Genomic DNA, 18,771 nt, shown 5'->3' with positions numbered 1-18,771 from the left:
ATATATATATATATATATATATATATATATATAAATATGTTCTGCTAAATTAACACTGCTTATAAAATTCTGCTTATAACACTATAGTATTATTTGCAATGACCGCTCAGTACAGAAAAGTTATTTCCCTGATAGTAAGCAGACTTATATAAATCTTTTTTTTACTTTAACTGTACCTGGTCACATTTTTATTTTTTAGCATCCCGAATTTGTATCACTTTCATAATTTCTCGCATTGTTAGCTTCAAAACTTTGTGCGCACATATTTGTAGGATGCACGTCAGTGGTTCATGTGATAGGTTGTTTTGTTTGTCTGTGTGTGGCTGTGGGAGCGTGTGTGTGTGTGCGTGTGTGTGTGTGTGTGTGTGTGTGTGTGTGTGTGTGTGTGTGTGTGTGTGTGTGTGTGTGTATTGTATTTGCGTGTAGCGGAGTGTACAATTGAGCGAGGGAGCGAGTGAGCGAGCGTTTGGATCCCTCCTCCCCTGTGCTCTGCCAACCCCTCTGTCTCTTTAAGTCCTGCCCCTCAGAGCCAGCCAACAGCAGCTGTTCCATATTCATCAAGCCCTTGAGTCTTAAAGAGCCCTATCCTGGCCATGGAAAGAGTCATTCCTCTCGTTCGCTCTCTCACGCTCTCTCCATCTTAGCGCTCATCCACCGTTGCCTGCCTGCCTGCGCTTCTCTCTCTCTCTCTCTCTCTCACTAGCTCTCTCTCTCCCCCCACCCTCTCTCTTTCATACACACATTCACTTACAGACATACATTCTGTCTCTTTCTCTCCAACAACACGCACTCTCTCACACACACACACACACTCTCACACACAGACACACATGCTCGCGCACACTCACGCCCCCTCGCACCAGCAGAGTCCGACATACCTGTGCAGGCCGGGGGGGAGTGGAGGTGGAGGGGGCTCTCTGCAGCGTTATCTCTGAGGGCTCTGTGCTATCATTTGGGGGGAAGACGCGGGTCTATTCTTTCCTCTATCCTTCTTCCTCTCATTCCTGGAATGCTAAAACTGGACTGATGGACATTTCAGAACTTTGTCTTCCAGACCCTCTCAGCTATCACAGCCAGTAGGTGCACCTCTTCTCTTTTCTTCCTTTCTTTCAATGATTTCCTTTTAACTCGTCTTTTGTGATGCTGTTTATCTTTTTCTTTTTTTTCCCTTCACTTTTTGTTTTCCTCTTCATCTTGTCTTGTTTTAGTCTCGGTCAGTCCTCTCCGTAGCACCTCGCACTTGTCTTGTTTGACTCGTCCCACCAGCAAAACCTGGCTCAAAACTTTTTCCCCCCCTTTTAACCGCTTTAGTGATGATGTGCTGCGCTTTTGCTTGCTGCCGTCTCCATTTGGACCCACTCACACTGTTAGATATTAATTTGCGGACTTTCTCTTGACCATTCTAAGGGCTTTTACTGTAAATTCTACAGGACTTAAGGGTCTTGTCAGTGTAAAGCAACAGGGCAGGTGCAACTGTGTGTGTGTGTGTGTGTGTGTGTGTGTGTGTGTGTGTGTGTGTGTGTGTGTGTGCGTGTGCGTGTGTGTGCGCGTGCGCCTGTGTTCCGTAAAGAGAAGATTTGTCCTGAGAGCCCGTCATGTGTGGCAGTCCCAAGTCGGGACACATCTCATTCAGAGCATGGCCGATCAATTAAGCGTGCCCCGCTGGAAAGTGTGTATTTTTCCTAAAGAATTTGGGAAACCTGTCCTGGCGGGTTAGGAGGCTGTTTGGTGACGGCTTTGTTCCCGGACCGGCCCACCCTGGGAGACTGAGAGAATATATATATATATTTTTAAGAGGATGAGATTAAAGTCAATCCATTGAATTGGAGTGGATGAATTACACATTGTGAAATCCATACTGAGGACAAATGAAAGGACCCTGTCACCTCAATGAGCTGGAGGGCTCCATCCCAGCCACCGGCAAGGCAAGCTGCTGTCTCACAAGCACCTCTGTGCTGGGCCAAGTCTGGGTTTACTTACCTTACTGTAACCTGGTAGATCAACCCTCGCCTCACTTATCATAGGTATAGCGAAATGTTTTGTTTTTGTTTTTAGTGGGAGACACTTTAATTTAAAAGACTGTTGGCTAAGAAATTTTTTGTTGTTTATTTACACACGTAGCGGTTAAGACATTAATTGTGTAAAAAAAAAGGTGATTTCAATGGCAGGCGTTATAGTGTATTGAGAGAATATTAAAAAATATATATTCTAATTTGAATAGGTATCAGTGTTGAATTAACGTATGTAAATGTCGAGTGGAAGAAGCACTTATATGAGTGATAATTTTCTTTGCATTTAGACAATGCTAAATTGTCACAGAAATTCAGCATATTTTTTTTATTGTTGTTAATGTAAATTATACGTTCATATCACGTCTCATCGCACAAAAAAGTGTGTTCTGAAAAAGTGTTTGTTGTAACATAACCATGTATATATGTATGTGTAAATGGTACCGTACATGACCAATATGGATTTTTTTTTCCCCACTTTCTTTTTATTCAAGTATTGTATTTCAATGCAATGCAAGCACATTAATCCTTGATAGGTTCTAATGGAATGTGAGGGGGAGAGAGCAGAAGTCTGTTGGTGCATATTGTATTGCCTCATCCATTTGTTTTCAGGAACTGTCAAGTTTGGGCATTAACCCTTGCATACTAAGGGGAAAGCCAATCTAGTGAACGCATTAACTCCTTAGCCATACATGTTATAATCTCCTTTGTTTTGTCGCTAAGCTGGATTATAGAAGTTCTGCACTCTTTCAGATACACCTTCTGACAAAAATTATACAAGCAGAAATTATTCATCTATAGTCTACAAATAAACTCCTCCGACTTTATTTTAGCATTTTGATCAAATCAAACTGTCCCTAAGCATGTAGTAAAATCATTTTTATTTCTGTTATAGTTTGATGCTCAACTCATTCCACCCCGTATTTATGTTGATGTAATGTTTAACAATATGTGTTGTCTTGACACGTTTTCAGCCTTTCTACCCGTAATTCAATTATCTAACCTCAGAATTAAATAATGAAGAACATTTCTTACTGATTTGGTAGTGTATTATAGGCTACTCACTGCAACTGAGAGAATTGCTGGTGATACATTAATACATTTCAGACATTTTATTCTCTTGTTTTCCTTTAAAGGTGATTTAGTTCACGTGAATGGGCTTGATTTGACTTTAATTACTATTACTATTTTGTGTTACTTTGTTACATTTTTTGTTTTAATTTCAAATCTGGCATAACAATTTATACAAGATCACTTACAAAATATTTGGACACAAGATAACTTTTCCAGTTTTTCCTATTAGGACACTGTTAAAATATTATATATATATATATATATATATATATATATATATATATATATATATATATATATATATATATATATATATATAAAATCTGTTTTTCTCTATAGCAGCACATTTAAGACAGATCACAATATTGTTAAGAATTGCATGAATGTCTGCATTGATTTATTTATATTATATATTATGACAGAAAACAGCAGAGATAAATTAAGGATTTGACACTGTGCCTTTCCACATATTGTATTCATAATATTGTTATCGTACGTTTTAAAAGAAGTTGTGGGGAAATAGCATTTTTCCTTTTGCAAGGCTGGCCAGTAAACATGACAACGTAGGGCAATTGTACATTTAAATTCAGTGACTTGAATGTTTTCAGAAATTATTTATTAACAAAATAATTTTGATAAAACATTGAACTAAAAAAAAATCTGTTGCTGCACATTCCATAGAAAATGCTATCTTTCTGTTGCTGCTTTGAGCCTACCTACTTAGCAGTCGTTATTTGTGTGATCTGGTCAGCATTGGCATGAGTAGTTGACATCTTTTGTTCAGCAGTAGCCCCTGTGCTAATTGTATAGCGGTATTTGCAGCCCCTCTCCATGGGCTGGAGTGTAGCTGTGAAGCTTGGCTGAGAGGCTTAGAGGGACGTATGTCCTGGCTGTAATTAGCACAGCAATGTGGTGCAGACACTGTAGTATAGACTCTATAGAGTGACCTGGGGGCACTGCTGCCCACCATTTCACATTCGGATTGAAACAGTGGCCGAGTTTTAACCTCAGAATGGAGAGACGTACGGTATACGCCTATAGGATTTTAATCTTCGTAGATTTTTTTTTTTTACAAAATACTAATACTGTTGTTTTCATATAGCCGTAAGTCACAGCATCCAACTTTTTATTTTTTACTGTTACATTTGATCAGGCATTTACTTTTGCTGGACTTGTTTCAGTCTGAAGGGTGATTTATACTTGGTTGTACGCCGGTGTCGCCCACCGAAAATAGTCGATCTACAAGCTTACAACGCGTCGTGGCGCGACGCGTCGTGAGCTTGTAGATCTGCTATTTTTGGTGGCAGACACGGCGCCTCAACCAAGTATAAATCAGGCATTAATCTCTCATGTCTCGGGGTGGGAGATGGAGTTTATTGGAGATTGACTGGCTTATTGTTGATCTTGTATTGCAGCGGCTGTTTGCGCGCCACTTAGAAATCAGCCAATGCTGTGGAATGTCAGTTTGAGTTCATCTGTGCTCGCTAGCAAACACACACAGCCTGAGTGGCAGCGAATAGAGACGTGACTCCTCTCTTGGTTTTAAATGTTCCATCAACACCCTCACCCTCACTGCTTTCTTTCAAGCCCCTGGTACTAACTGCCAAATTCTAAATATCCAATTTCCCTTCTTGAAATAAGAGCTTTTTAATGTTCTTTTTCCCCCCCTTTTCTTCTCATTTTTTTTGAAGAGAGAAGCAGAAGTTAGCACACAGAATGACGAATTAGATTTGATACAGTTTTATTTGACTCCATTCCCAGCTCGCTGCATTAGATTCAGCAAATGCTCATCTTCAACATTCTGTCTCGTCCGTCTTCCTCTGGGGGCTCTTATTAGGTTTCAGAAAACAAGGCGAGGGAATTACATTAGTGTATCTTAAGTTAAAAGCTCCTTGCTCTTTGACCAAGTGTTTCAGTGTTATTGGGTTAATCAGATTTTTGCTGTCTTCATGGAGATGCTATCGCGGACTAGAGGCAGTGGTGGGTAACCGAAGCAGCCGTGCACAGACACTATCCAGATGGGATCAGCTTACGGTAATTTGGTTTCAGAATACATTACCAGAAGAGGCTCCTGGCTGAGACCGGCCACCCTGCTAAGAGCCAGGAGGCTGCTGGCCTCCGCAGCTGCAGCGCACAGCCGCGGCGCCGCTGACCGGCCAACCCCGTCGTCGTACGGCCGCCCCCCCCTTCTTCTCCCACCCTCCTCCTTCTCTTCCTCTGCGTTTAGGAGGTGTCGGGTGCCTTTTTTTAATAAAAGGAACCTAATGTTTTTAAATTCAATTTGTCACCCAATTCTAAATGCCATCTCCCTTGTACCAACAGGGCCTCGTTGTCCAATTCATTAGGGCGATTACTCAGTCCACTGGCCACACTGGAGCCCTCTCATTTCTGGTAAGCCCTGAATATGAGTATCATTTCTTTCACTGTAAATATGTCACTCAGCTGGGGCTGAGCTGGGGAGGGGGGGGGGGGGTTTGTGTGGCGGGTTGAATGGATGCTGTCCCTCTCTGGGGCAAATGGGGATGCAGAGTGTATATTGACACTGCCTGGCTGTTCACTATTCTACAGCTCTCTGTCTGTTTGTAGTCATTAGCGGCTTGTGCCAGCGTTTTAAGAGCAGCCACTTCAAAGCCCTCGACCCCCCCCCCCCCCCCCCCCCATAATGCAGTGGCCCTATAGGATCCCTGGCTGTTACAGACGGCTTTATTCAGATTCGGATAATTACTCGGGACACAATGTTACGATTTAAAGTTAACCTGCCAAACAGTATCGACAGCATGCAACCTTATCCATACAAGCAAGTCGACCTTTGATTTACCTGTCTTAGCTGCATATGGGCTGTCTTGTGTACTATCAGTGGTGGAAGATGTACTCAGATTTTAAGTAAAAGTAGCAATATGTACCACAATGTAGGTATACTCTGTTACAAGTATTAAGTAAAGTAAAAGTAGCAGTATCACAATGTAGCAGGCCTGTATTCCAAATTTTACTCAAAAAGTTTAACAATTTCCCATTTCACAGTTTTCCTTTTTAAATATTTCCAAAATAGCTGATCTACAAGCTTTACAGCGCATCGCATCACGATGGGTTGTGAATAGCCGAAGTGCAAAATAGGGATTTGTAATAATAATCTAAATCTGCAAAGTAACTTGTAACTAAAGCTGTCGAATACTGTAGTGGAGTTTACACTATTTGCCTCTGAGATGTAATGGAGTATAAAACAGAAACACTCAACTAAAGTAAAGTACCCCAAAATTGTACTACAGTACAGTACTTGAGTAAATGTACTTAGTTACTTTCCCACCTCTGCAAGTGAGTCAACCTTTATTGTTTTTATGTACGTGTCTTAGCTGCATGGGATTGTCTTGTCTTGTGTAATGTGTACTATACTGCTGTGCATGTTTAACCTGTGTAAAGATAGACACACTGCACGTGGACAGTTTGTGATTCATTCATTGTTTTATTTTTATCAACTACTGCTGGGTAATCAGATTGCTCCACAGTTAGTCCTATTCTTAGTCGTTTTGAAGTTTTCACTGTTATTTTGGACACGCTGACTCATGAAAACACATGCGGGTTTGGCCTTTCCCATGGCCAACGGTTTAGCTAGCTGCCCTGCTTCTCTGGCCGTTCCATGATATCCTGTCGTGCTGAAACCACCAGCCGTCACCACACGCGTCCCTTCTGGGTTTTTTTTTGGCCACAGTAACCTTGGACACCTCCACCACCGCAGTGTGAGAATCAGTTTAAAAATAACCAGGTCCATTAGTCTAGAAGGATAATGCTAGCCTACGTGGGCGCTCATGCCCTTGTGGCAGCGGAGTGCTATCACTGACATGGTGCGTCAGCACTTCATCCCGTTGTTCCAACACTGAAAGGGTCCCTCTTCATTTTAACGCATGCACACGTGTGCACCGCACACATGCGCGCGTGCACACATAAACACACTGGAACTGAGGCACCTGAGAAGTTTCAGAGAAATGATCGAGTCAAGAGAACAGCCAGGAGGAACACACTTGATCAAATCCTTTTGAAAAGACGTCTGTCACTCATTTTTAAAGTATTGTTAGTAAGAATAAGAACAAAAAAAATTGCATGTCTTGCAACTTGCAAGTCTATTTTCTCCTAATATCTTTGTTTGCATAGTTGCCATACTTTTTTTTTTAATCCAGCTGCCTTTCATCTTTTATGATAATTCTGTAGCTTTTCAGTTCTCTCACTTTGTCCTAAATGCAATGGAGGAAGAAAATGCAAAGTCCGCTTAATTCACACTTGGTGAGAAACGTGATGTACGGCGGGGCGGCCGCGCGGGCGTTTATCAGCGAATGCTATTGGTATTGAGCGGCCGGCCGTTTGAAGGTTATGTTTGGGAGCAGTAATTGAAATGCAAAATAACATTAGGATCGATGGTTAGCTCTGTTTATTTATGAAATCAATATTGAAACCGTCCGTCACGATAGCAGCTCTGATTCCTCCTGACAGCTTCACCGGGGGTCCACAGTGTACTGTACACACTGGCCCGCGCGCCTCGCCTCGCCTCTCCTCGCCTTGCAGCCATAACGGCTTTTAGACTAAGAGCTGTTGGCCTCATCACACTTTAGAAAGCCTCTCCGAGCAGACGTTCTACTGTGTAGGGCCGCTACTTTAACCCATTAAGACCGGGGACGCATCTGTGTCATTTTAAGATTTCTTTGGCTATTCAAAAATGGCAGATATACAAGCTCATAGCGCGGCACCGAGTGCCGCGCTATGAGCTTGTAGATCTGCCATTTTTGAAAAATCGTGAAACAAAATATTTTTGTTTTTTTTTCCAAAAACTGTTAGGATTTAGATTTTTTTTAAAGAATCACCTCAGGTCTTAAAGGGTTAACACAGACACAATGCACTCTGGGAAAACTCCACTGGAATGAAGAGGGGTCGTGTGTGTGCGCGTGTGTGTGTGTGTGTGTGTGTGTGTGTGTGTGTGTGTGTGTGTGTGTGTGTGTGTGTGTGTGTGTGAGAGCATGTCTTCCAAAGGGAGTACTCTACTGTACTATCGCTCGTCCCTGAGTTGCCTAAGGGAGTGAGTTGCCACCAATAAGCAGCCATTAACATGGCTGGGTGCAGACTGCCAGGCTTGGGCTCACTGTGGTGACCAGGAATGTCTATTGATGTACATGTTTTTTTCCCCCCCATTTGCCCCATGTCAATATGCACTGCTGTTGCTTTGAAGGGGGAGCATGAAAGCTCTGATAAGTTTTCGTGGAGTCATAGATGTAAGAAATTATGACAAACAACCTTATTCATATGAACGTCAGAAATGAAAGCTGTCCATTCTGCAAAATACAAAACAATATTTGGCTGTTTGAATATTTTTATAGATTTTTAAGGGATAACATGTTTTTATTTGTTACTATTTATTATCGTGATCCCATGTTTATTCATTAACTTGATAATTGGCCGATGTGTGTGTGTGCATATGTGTAGACGAGGGCGTGTACTATATCTGGTGTGTGTAACTGCTTGCTTGCCTGCCTACATGCCTCCAGGACCGTGCGTATGTGTGTGTGTGTGTGTGTGTGTGTGTGTGTGCGCGTGCATGCGTGCGTTTTTGCCTGTTGGTCACTAAACATTTTCACATAAAATACCTTACGAGTGCTCGAACAGCCCTGGAGGGCTAAGTGAAATCGAATGGCTCAGTTGAGTGGCTAGTTGTTGAACCTGCCACTTGGAGAGTCCCTCCCTGGACCACGGTGACACCGGCGCACGCACAGCGCCAGGATGTATGTTTAGATTGCCCCCTGAAGGAGACGCATTAATTCAAGAAATATCCCCAAAGCTTAATTATTCGTGAATGGCGTGGTGTTGGATGCTACCGTATAAATCAGTTAGGCCTACTCGCCAGTTTTTTTTATTATCAGCACTATTTATGGGGGACGAGGGGCAGCTGGCGCCCATGAGCCTGTAAAAAGCCAGAGGCTTTGGCTCTATAGAATGGCAACAGCCTTGTGGTCAGTGTTCTGAGGAAGATCATTTAACCACCCTGGCGTCCCTATATGGGAAAACTTTCAAAATATTTGAAAAATATATATATATATATATATTTTTATATATTTTGATGTTACAATTCTTTAAAAAGTATTATATTTTATGTTCAGAAATAGTACAAATAGCCGATCTACAAGGTCACGTGTTGTGATGTGACCCGTTGAGCTTGTATTATACGAGGCTGATCTGTGATGTGTGTGTGTGTGTGTGTGTGTGTGTGTGTGTGTGTGTGTGTGTGTGTGTGTGAGAGAGAGAGAGACTGTACAAGCATTTACACGTCTGATTGTGCTTAAAAAACCTGCTAATTCTTGCCTGTTAATTCTGCCTAGTATATTGTGTGTGTGTGTGTCTGTCTGTGTGTGTACTGTATGTGTGTGTGTGTGTGTGTGTGTGTGTGTGTGTGTGTGTGTGTGTGTGTGTGTGTGTGTGTGTGTCTGTGTGTGTGTGTGTGTGTGTGTGTGTGTGTGTGTGTGTGTGTGTGTGTGTGTGTGTGTGTGTGTGTGTGTGTGTGCACACGCGCGTGCGTGCGTGTGTGGGTTTATATACAGTATATTTGGCCGTTCCTCTGATGAAGAGGGTAATTTATAGTTGAGGCAGGATGGCCTCTTTGTTTTAAGCAGGTAGAGTTCCCCCTAAACAAGGACAGCCTATCAGAGGAAGATTAATGAAGTAATTTCATGCATGGCTCCTTGTCTCGCATCCTCCTGTACGCACAGTCACTGTGTCTAAACCTCTGATTTACATTGGACTGTGTTAAATAGCCTTAACCCTTTATAATAATATTTCTCTCTGTACACACACACACACACACACACACACACACACACACACACACACACACACACACACACACACACACACACACACACACACACACACACACACACACACACACACACACACACACACACACACACACACACACACACACACACACACACATACGTGCTTTGTTTACTAGTTATTGACCATTCCCTGATTAAACTGACCAGTCTATTCTCTGTTGCTAGAATATCTTTTCACAAAAGATGTGACCATGTATTTCTGGGTCTCGCTAGATTGCAACCAGTAATACAGTATATACTCGGTAGTTCTGTTTTCATCAATATGTTTATCAGTCATACTACAGTATCGTATCTCCATATTTCAGCTTTTTGTTTTTTCATAAATGAATGCTATTGTTCATCCTTTAACCACTTAAGCCATATTATAATATGCATAAAAGTAGCGAAAATAGACAATCTACAAGCTCACAACACCTCGCAAAACGTTGTGAGGCCATTTCACAACGTTTTGGGGCGTTTTGTGTGATTTCTGAATTTCTTTGAAAATCCTTTACAATTTTCAATGGCATGCCCACAATAGGGATGCCTAGTTGAAAGGTATATATATATATAGACATATATGACTTTAGAACGACATTAAAAAAAATCTGCACTATGGCACTTTAGGGGCTCCGTAGAAAGGGGTTAAGTATGTCTGTGTGTTTTTATACATATTTAACCCATTAAAACGGGGAAAGCATCCGTGCCATTATAGCATTGGCTATTAAAAAATAGCAGATATACAAGCTCACAGCACGTCACTCCGAGCCATTCGTGCCGCGCTGCGAGCTTGTACATCTGCTATTTTTGATTACAAATCTTGAAAGTGTGAGAACTAGGCTACTGATTTAGACTGCATTTGTAGAATTGGCCTCAGGTCTTCATGTGTTAACCAATGAAAAGTACTAACACGAGCTTGTGACTAAATAATAACCACCCCACCCCCCCCCCCCCTTTCCTCGATTTTTGGACATATACGATAGCGACAATATGCCATCATGTAATCTGGCCTTGTGTTTTATGTACCGAGTGCTTTAAGAAGTAAAGACTTTACATTGACCTGTTTTCACTGTACGTAGCCATCAAATAAAACGTAATCTCAAAATGCACAGCTCATATATAACTTGTTTACGAGGTTGGACAGTTCAGTATGTATTTAACAAGCCTCTCCCCTAAAGCTGGAGCCAAAAGCCAAAAGTGTGTGAGGTTATGAAAGGATGCTACTCCATGGACACTGAAATGAGGCTGAATTTGTGTCATTTTTCTTTTTCTTTTAAAAAAAAAAACGCAGAATACGCTTTATTGCAGTGCTAAAACTTTTCAAATATTCCTCCTATGTTCATTACTTAATTCTCCACAAAGTATCGCTTGTTTTTTACACATACACTACATATCGTCTCTGTCGGGTGGAAACCTCATATGTCCAAAACTGTTACTTTTCAGGATTCAAATTCAAACACATCAAAAGCAGCAGATCTACAAGCTCCACGCGACACGTCGTGAGCTTGCGGCGGTGCTACTTTTGTGTGACGCTGTAGCGTTATCAAGTAGGGCGTTAATTTACAAAAAACACAAAAAGTTTAAATAAGGCCCGATAGCAACGATATATATAGTACATACACGTACACTGTTGCTGTCGGGCAGAAACCTCTTACTGTATGTCCATATTTCTTTTGGGGGTGTTTTTCGTAAATGAACGCCCTACTTGATCATACTACAGCGTCACACGAAAGTAGCAAAAGTAGCAGATCTGCAAGCTCGATCTGCTACTTTTGCTATTTTAGAATTTGAATCCTGAAAACGAACAGTTCTGTCCACCCAACAGAGACTATATAGTACATGTACACTCTACCTGTAAAATACCATGAGCTGGGCAATTCTGCAGGGAGCTCCCCCCTGCTGGCTGTTGCACAGGAGACCACGGTTAACACTTTACTTGCCACAGTCGCCAAACTGTTCACTTTGAAATTGATGATGTACAGCATGTGGCTGAGGACCCCCCATTTAAAATATGTTTCCAGGGGACTTCTTCTTCTCGAAATTATGGTCAAAAAATTAAGTAGGGGCCTGGACCGCTGGCGTAGTGGACCTAGGCTACAATGCAGCCTGACAGTGTGTCGCGGGTTCGAGTCCCGATCCCGACGACCTTTGCTGTGTGTCACCCCTCATCTCTCTCTTCCCCATTTCCTGTCAGCCTACTGTCCTATCTATAAAGGCATAAAAAGCCCCCACCCCCCTCCAAAAAAAAGAAAAAAATTAAGTAGAGCTTAAGTGCTTCAACTGTTTTTCCTATAGGGGACCCCCTTGAACCCCCTCAAGGACCCCTGGGGGGTCCCTGAACCACACTTTGAGAAGCAGCGCTCTAAAAGCGCTAGCATCACCGGACAAGGATAACCCTGTCCTGTCAGCCGTTGTTTTCCCTCACCGACCCCCCTCTCCCAACCCCCCGACCCCCCCCCCCCCCCCACGTTTACGAACAGGATCTGCCCCAGCAGCGCGGCTCAGACAGTTTACGTCAGACAAACAGCAAAGCGCCTGTATCACGAGAGGCCCCTGTCTTTCCTGCCAGCAGCAAAGCATCTCTTCTGGAACAGGAAGGAAGGGGAGGGAGGGATCGATAGATGTGATCTGCGTCTTGGCCCAGCACTATCTTGTGGTGCCGCTGGAGCGCGGGGGGCTCATGTTGTCGTAGTGGAGTGAGCTCATGGCTTTATAAAGACTACAGTGACATCGCTGGTGGAGCAGCGGCTAAATATAATCCCTCTGCTGGAGACTGAAAAACTTAATTGCCCGGGCCGCTGAGCAGCATGGACCATATCCCCCCGCTCCCCTCCCACCCCCCCCCTCCTCCCCCTACAGTGGTAACCCGGCACCAGCTCTAGGCCTACGGACTATTGATCTTGGGCCCTCACTCTCCATATAAACGGCAGATTTATACTTAGCTGCGCGCCGGTGTCTAGTACCGGAAACAGCGGATCTACAAGCTCCCAGCGGGTTCCTGCTGCGACGCGCTGTGAGCTTGTAGATCAGCTATTTTCGGTGCGAGACACGGTGCTGAAACTGAGTATAACTCTCGGGCTTGAGCACGATAAACAGCTCTCACTACAGTACGTCTCTCTTTCTCTCCCTCTCTCTCACGCGCACGCACACACACACACACACACACACACACACACACACACACACACACACACACACACACACACACACACACACACACACACACACACACACACACACACACACACACACACACACACACACACACACACACACACACACTTCTCTGTATCCCTCTACCCCTCTCACATGCATGCACACACAAACACAGAGTATATATACACACACACACACACACACACACACACACACACACACACACACACACACACACACACACACACACACACACACACACACACACACACACACACACACACACAGGTCTCTCGTCGTCTTTTCTTCTGTTTGTCTGTCTCCTCTCTTCCTTCGCTTTTGTTTGCTTCCATAGATCTGCACATCATAAATCTCTGTCAGCCTCTCCTGAGCGTCTGGCACGCCTGTTAATAAAGACCCCTCCCCACACACCCCAACACCCCCCTCCCTTCTTCTCCCCTCAGGTTCCCACCACCCCCCATCCTCTCAGACGGAGCAGGACTAATGAATGAGAAAAAACTCCAAAATTAGGGGCTTCTCCCAGACATAGATTACAATGGGTCCCTATGGAGAGCCGGGCCAGCCTCCAACCAAACTACAGCCAGCCACTCGCGTCTCGTATTGTACATGCTTCCAGCGGTCATATTCCGCCTTGAACACAAACGCATTGACTCACATCCTCGTGCGCACGCACACACACGCGCGCACACACACACACACACACACACACACACACACACACACACACACACACACACACACACACACACACACTCTTGCTCAAACCCTCACCCTCACACATGCATGAGTGCATACCCCCCCCACACACACACACACACACACACACACATATACATATTGCCCCAAGGGTCGTTTGCCCCCATATTCCCTGGATGGTCATTAACCTGGAACCAGTTATACAGAGAGGCGTCCTCCATATTTCAGCTCACTATGTTTTGGAGTCTCCATTTACTCCCTCCCCAAGAGCCCCCCCACTACACCCCCCCCCCACCACCACCACCACAGTCATGCCCCCCCCCCCCCCATTCCATTTTCATTTACATGTTCCCATGTGAGAACACACACACACACACACACACACACACACACACACACACACACACACACACACACACACACACACACACACACACACACGCACGCTTGGTGGTACGAATGTATTTCTGTGGCTGTGGGGTTGCTGGCATGTAGTTTTTTTTCCCTCTCTCTCTCCCCAAATGAGTCTGTGGCTGCATGTGTGTCGGATCGGTAAGAGGTGGCAGTAGCCCCTGGAGAAGAGGTCAGCGTGGCAGCTGCCAGTGGGCTCTGGCTGTGGTGGGGAGGCTGAGTTGGGCTCAGGAAAGGTCTGTCAGGAGCTAATTGAGTTCGTCCTACCCGCGCTGACTCTGGGGCCAGTGGCTTATCAGGCCACATCGCCTGGGGCCCTCCAGACAGATCTGCCCCTACCGGGGCATCTGATATCACCGTCACCCTGCTGTGGATGTCAAACCCCCCCCCACAACCCACACCCCCATCCACCCCCCGTTTTCCCCTCCACTCACCCAGTCTGATCATGTAGCACGGGGCTGACACTTTGGGATGAGGTTAGCGAATGTTCTAAAACCATGTTTTTGGCATCTGGCATCGTTGTGAGTGAAAAGGACACCAGGAATTTACTCACGCTTTGGGGCGAGCTTCTACCCGTAGGTTTGTGTGGTGCTGTCCGCGTGCGATCTGAGGGAGAGCCAGGGAAAAGGGGGCTATACGGAGGATTGTTACTATTCAGAACAGTGGGGAGACATTAGTATCCCACTGTAGTGAGCAGAAGCTCTCGGCAGAAATACCCTACAAATTGGCTCAATTAGATCCTCTGGTTTCCGTGTTCGTAGGACAGCGTCGGACAGTGTTTCCGAAATTTCGCTTGCAGGAGGAGAGGGAAGTGCTGAGACGTGCGTTACGAGCGCTCCTCAGTTCCCTCGCTCGGAAATAGAGAAGCAGAGAATGTGAACCGGCCTCCCAGATCATTGGGCCAGCTAATCCCGGTCACGGCAGCAGTGGTAGAATGATATTAGGGATCTGGGAACGCTGTTAGCAGGGCCAGGTGGAATCAGATTAAAACCAAAATGCGCAGTGTGCTTTTGCGGGCCCATAACCCACCACTCAGCATGAATTTTGATCGGTACAAAGGGAACAGAAGGAGGAGGAACACGGAGAGAGAAAGGGAAGAGGGGGAGATACTGTATCTTTGACGAGCACTGCTCCTTTGGGCAGCCAGGCAGCAGAATTTGAAAAGCTCTTACCTTGAGGAAGGGAGAACTATAGATTTTATAGCATCAAGTCTCTGTCAGTTCAGCAGACCTTTTTCCTTCTCTTGTTCGGTCTGTCTGTGTAGCACACACGCTAATTAGCACCTGCTCCACATATTGAATTATTTATTGGTACTACTGCCGCTGTCAAACTATTTAATGTTCATAATTCATTTTCCCCATACAATTGTATTTATAGATTCAATTTGGACCTGTCCCATTTGAGAATACGAATATTTATAGAAATATTTCAGACTATTTGATTAATATGCCGGGTTCAAGTGGTTAGTATTCCTTCAGTATCATTAATCAATATATGCAAGCTTGTTAAAAACATAAGCAGAGCAGTAGTATAACGTGTCATAGCAGAATGAGTTAAGGGGATTCTAGCCCGCACATTTATTATAAATGACCACAGAGAGCTGGAGGGGAAACAGTTAAGACACTTATGCAATTATGCTAAGTGTCACCCTTAAGACGACCTTTGAACCGGGGTTAAGCTTACTCTGAATTTGTGAAATAAAAGCTAAATGGAGCCATCTTGCGCCCCTGCGTTTTAATATATAGCCTTTAATAAGCCGAGTGCAGGTGCCCTATCGTACAGGTGCACATATCCATCTGAAACAGAGAACATAAAGCAGATGAACACGGAGCCGTGCATTAATTTATGTGGATGCAATCTGCATTCATTATCAAGAGGGGAAAGTTCTATTTTTGAAAGGCATGAAATGAAACCACGTTTCTCTCCACAAGGACATTTAGCAGAGGAGAGGAGGAGAGTGCAATTGGGCAGTTTTTAATCTAGAAAATCCACACAAAAACAGCTTGTTTTATTTTAACAAACGGCAAATATTTATTTTAGTGCGCTTGTTTAAACGTCTTCATAGTTACTGAGAGAAATACTGAAAATTGAGTGGCCATGGTTTCCAGCAAAATGGTACTTGTATAAGTTTTTATATATAGGTTTTATATTGTGTAGGCTTTATATCGAAACGAGAATTCCAGAAGTGCTCAGCCAAAGGGCTTATTCCACAAGGTCACCGGTTTTAACAGGGGGCATTTTTTATTATTTATTTTAGCAGTTAACCTTTTTGTGAATTTCCAGAGGTGTTGGGCACCTGGAGCTCCAATGAATATACATGACAGTAGGGAGGGGAAACCCGGGAATGAGATTTAATTTGACACGCTGACCCCCATCTCCACGGCCCCAGGAAGCCAGGGTGAAGAAATAAGGCTGACCTGCTGACCCCTGGGCCTGAACCCCACCGTCACCCACCCTTACAATTAAATCAGACGGAGGGAGGGGACCGGCGGTCCGGCCCGGCCGATAGGGGATACGGAGGAGGCCTCTCTCGCTCTCGTATCTCCTCTCCAGCACTCTTTAAGACAGACATCTGTCCACTCGCCAAGACAGAGAAGCTGCTGGGGAACGTCCCCGTCTCCCGGTGCTGATGGTAAACTGACATGTCAAGTATGTAAACATTACCATTAGTTGGCAATATGCTAATGGCACTAATATGCTAAGGCAGAACTTGGCCTGTCTAGCTGCCACTCACTAGGAGCCCCTGTGTCTGAATTTGCATAAGCCATGCAAGGCTCAATTTTGTTAATGTAGGCGGTGCTGGTGACCTTTCACCCCCAGAGCGGTACCTAAATCAGCAGTGTGTGTGTGTGTGTGTGTGTGTGTGTGTGTGTGTGTGTGTGTGTGTGTGTGTGTGTGTGGTGCGTGCGTACGTATGCTTGTGACCTCGCCTTGACCCTGACAAGTCACTATGTCTACACAGCGTCCCCAATACATTGAGTTATCCATCTCTTCCATCACTCCACCTCTTCAATTCACTCTGTTTGCTGAGCAGAAATGGGGGGCCGCTGGGTTGGGAGGCAGAAAGGAGCTCTTCTCCGATGCATTTTCAAGTTAGAGGTGATGGAGCGCGGCAGAAATACATTTGTATGGGCAAAGAGGTGGGGCCGTGGGGTTTAGGAGTGCATTTTCTGGCCCAGGCCAGAAAGCTGCACTTTACTCTGCACACGGTACAGCATCAGATTATATATGTGCTCCAAAATACAGTTATTAGGCAAACGGTGAAAAAGTCAATATCCTGCCGTCATGTTTCCTTTTGCCTGACTGCTGACTCAAGGAGACAAGCCAAGGTCCACTATCCATTCTTAACTATGGAGATGCTTCTGCATTGAAATGATTTGCCCTGTGAGTGTGTACAGTATTTCTCTCTCTCTCTCTCTCTCTCTCTCTCTCTCTCTCTCTCTCTCTCTCTCTCTCTCTCTCTCTCTCTCTCTCTCTCTCTCTCTCTCTCTCTCTCTCTCTCTCTCTCTCTCTCTCTCTCTCTCTCTCTCTCTCTCTCTCTCTCTCTCTCTCTCTCTCTCTCTCTCTCTCTCTCTCTCTCTCTCTCTCTCTCCTACATGTATCTATCTATAGGTACGTATCTATCTACCTAACCTACATCTATCTATCTAACCTACATGTATCTAGTATATATGTATATATCCATCCACCTACCTACCTACAGGTATCTATCTATCTTTACTGTGTGTGTGTGTGTGTGTGTGTGTGTGTGTGTGTGTGTGTGTGTGTGTGTGTGTGTGTGTGTGTGTGTGTGTGTGTGTGTAGCTGCTGTGCTGTGCTGTGCTGTGTGGCTAATGAGGTGCTAAGGATCCTTCTGGTTGGTTCAGTGGTTCATAGGGAAGGTTAGGACACATGCGGGTCTAGGAGACATCCGGTACTGTAGTGTGAGAGGAAGCGGAGAGGGGACAGTGAAGGAAACACAGACAGCATCACAATATGAGGATGTGTCCGATGTGAGGCCAGAGTGTGACTGTGAGGAAGGACTACTGTGGTTTGACCATATACACTGTTATGAGGTTTTGTGTTTTTTTTTACCACTGTTAGGAACAATTGTACAGAACCCTGCATTTCATGATTTTCAGAAAAGAACCGAAAATGCCTCCTTTCAGTTGTAAACAAAATATGATAAAAATTGTTGCTGTCAGGCAGAAACCTTGTACAGTATGTCCAAAACATGAACTTTTCAGGACATGGAAAACATAACCTGTATTCCAATGTAGATATTAAGTATACTTTTTTTATTTTTCTAAAATAGTGAAAATACCCAATTTCCAAGCTCACAACGTGTTGCATCACGATGTGCAGTGAGCTTGTACATCGGCTATTTTCACTTCTTTTGAAATATGGAGATACAAGCTTTCTGCCCAACAGTGATATCCTGAACAGCTGGTTTTTTTTGAACATTTTTGAAAAATCTTGACACACAAATCTCCTCTTCTGGGGGTCCCTGGCACAAAACATTTTCAGATGGGGGTCCATGGCCATATATACGTATATCCATTTGGGGGTCTTTG

The 18,771-nt window shown here is 44.3% G+C and overlaps 1 protein-coding gene across 5 annotated transcripts in view; it reads left to right on the top strand.

Moving 5' to 3' along the window:
* Positions 1–1,026: 1,026 nt before the first annotated feature.
* Positions 1,027–18,771, top strand: part of esrrb (estrogen-related receptor beta) — a gene marked incomplete at its 5' end in the record, with an annotated part of 57,651 nt that continues 39,906 nt past the window's right edge. For 4 of the 5 annotated variants that reach the window (XM_080413790.1, XM_080413788.1, XM_080413791.1 and 1 more), the window contains 2 exons: positions 1,027–1,076; positions 5,406–5,474. In XM_080413790.1, coding sequence (XP_080269916.1) covers positions 1,027–1,076; positions 5,406–5,474 — 119 coding nt within the window. The remainder of the gene's footprint in view (positions 1,077–5,405; positions 5,475–18,771) is intronic. The other variant, XM_080413792.1, reaches the window with a different exon arrangement.

This window comes from Gymnoscopelus braueri (genome assembly GCF_963280865.1).
Source record: "Gymnoscopelus braueri genome assembly, chromosome: 19".
Taxonomy (NCBI): Eukaryota; Metazoa; Chordata; class Actinopteri; order Myctophiformes; family Myctophidae; genus Gymnoscopelus; species Gymnoscopelus braueri.
The sequence above is the reverse complement of the archived record's forward strand: the minus strand, read 5'-3'. Positions and strand labels throughout refer to the sequence as shown.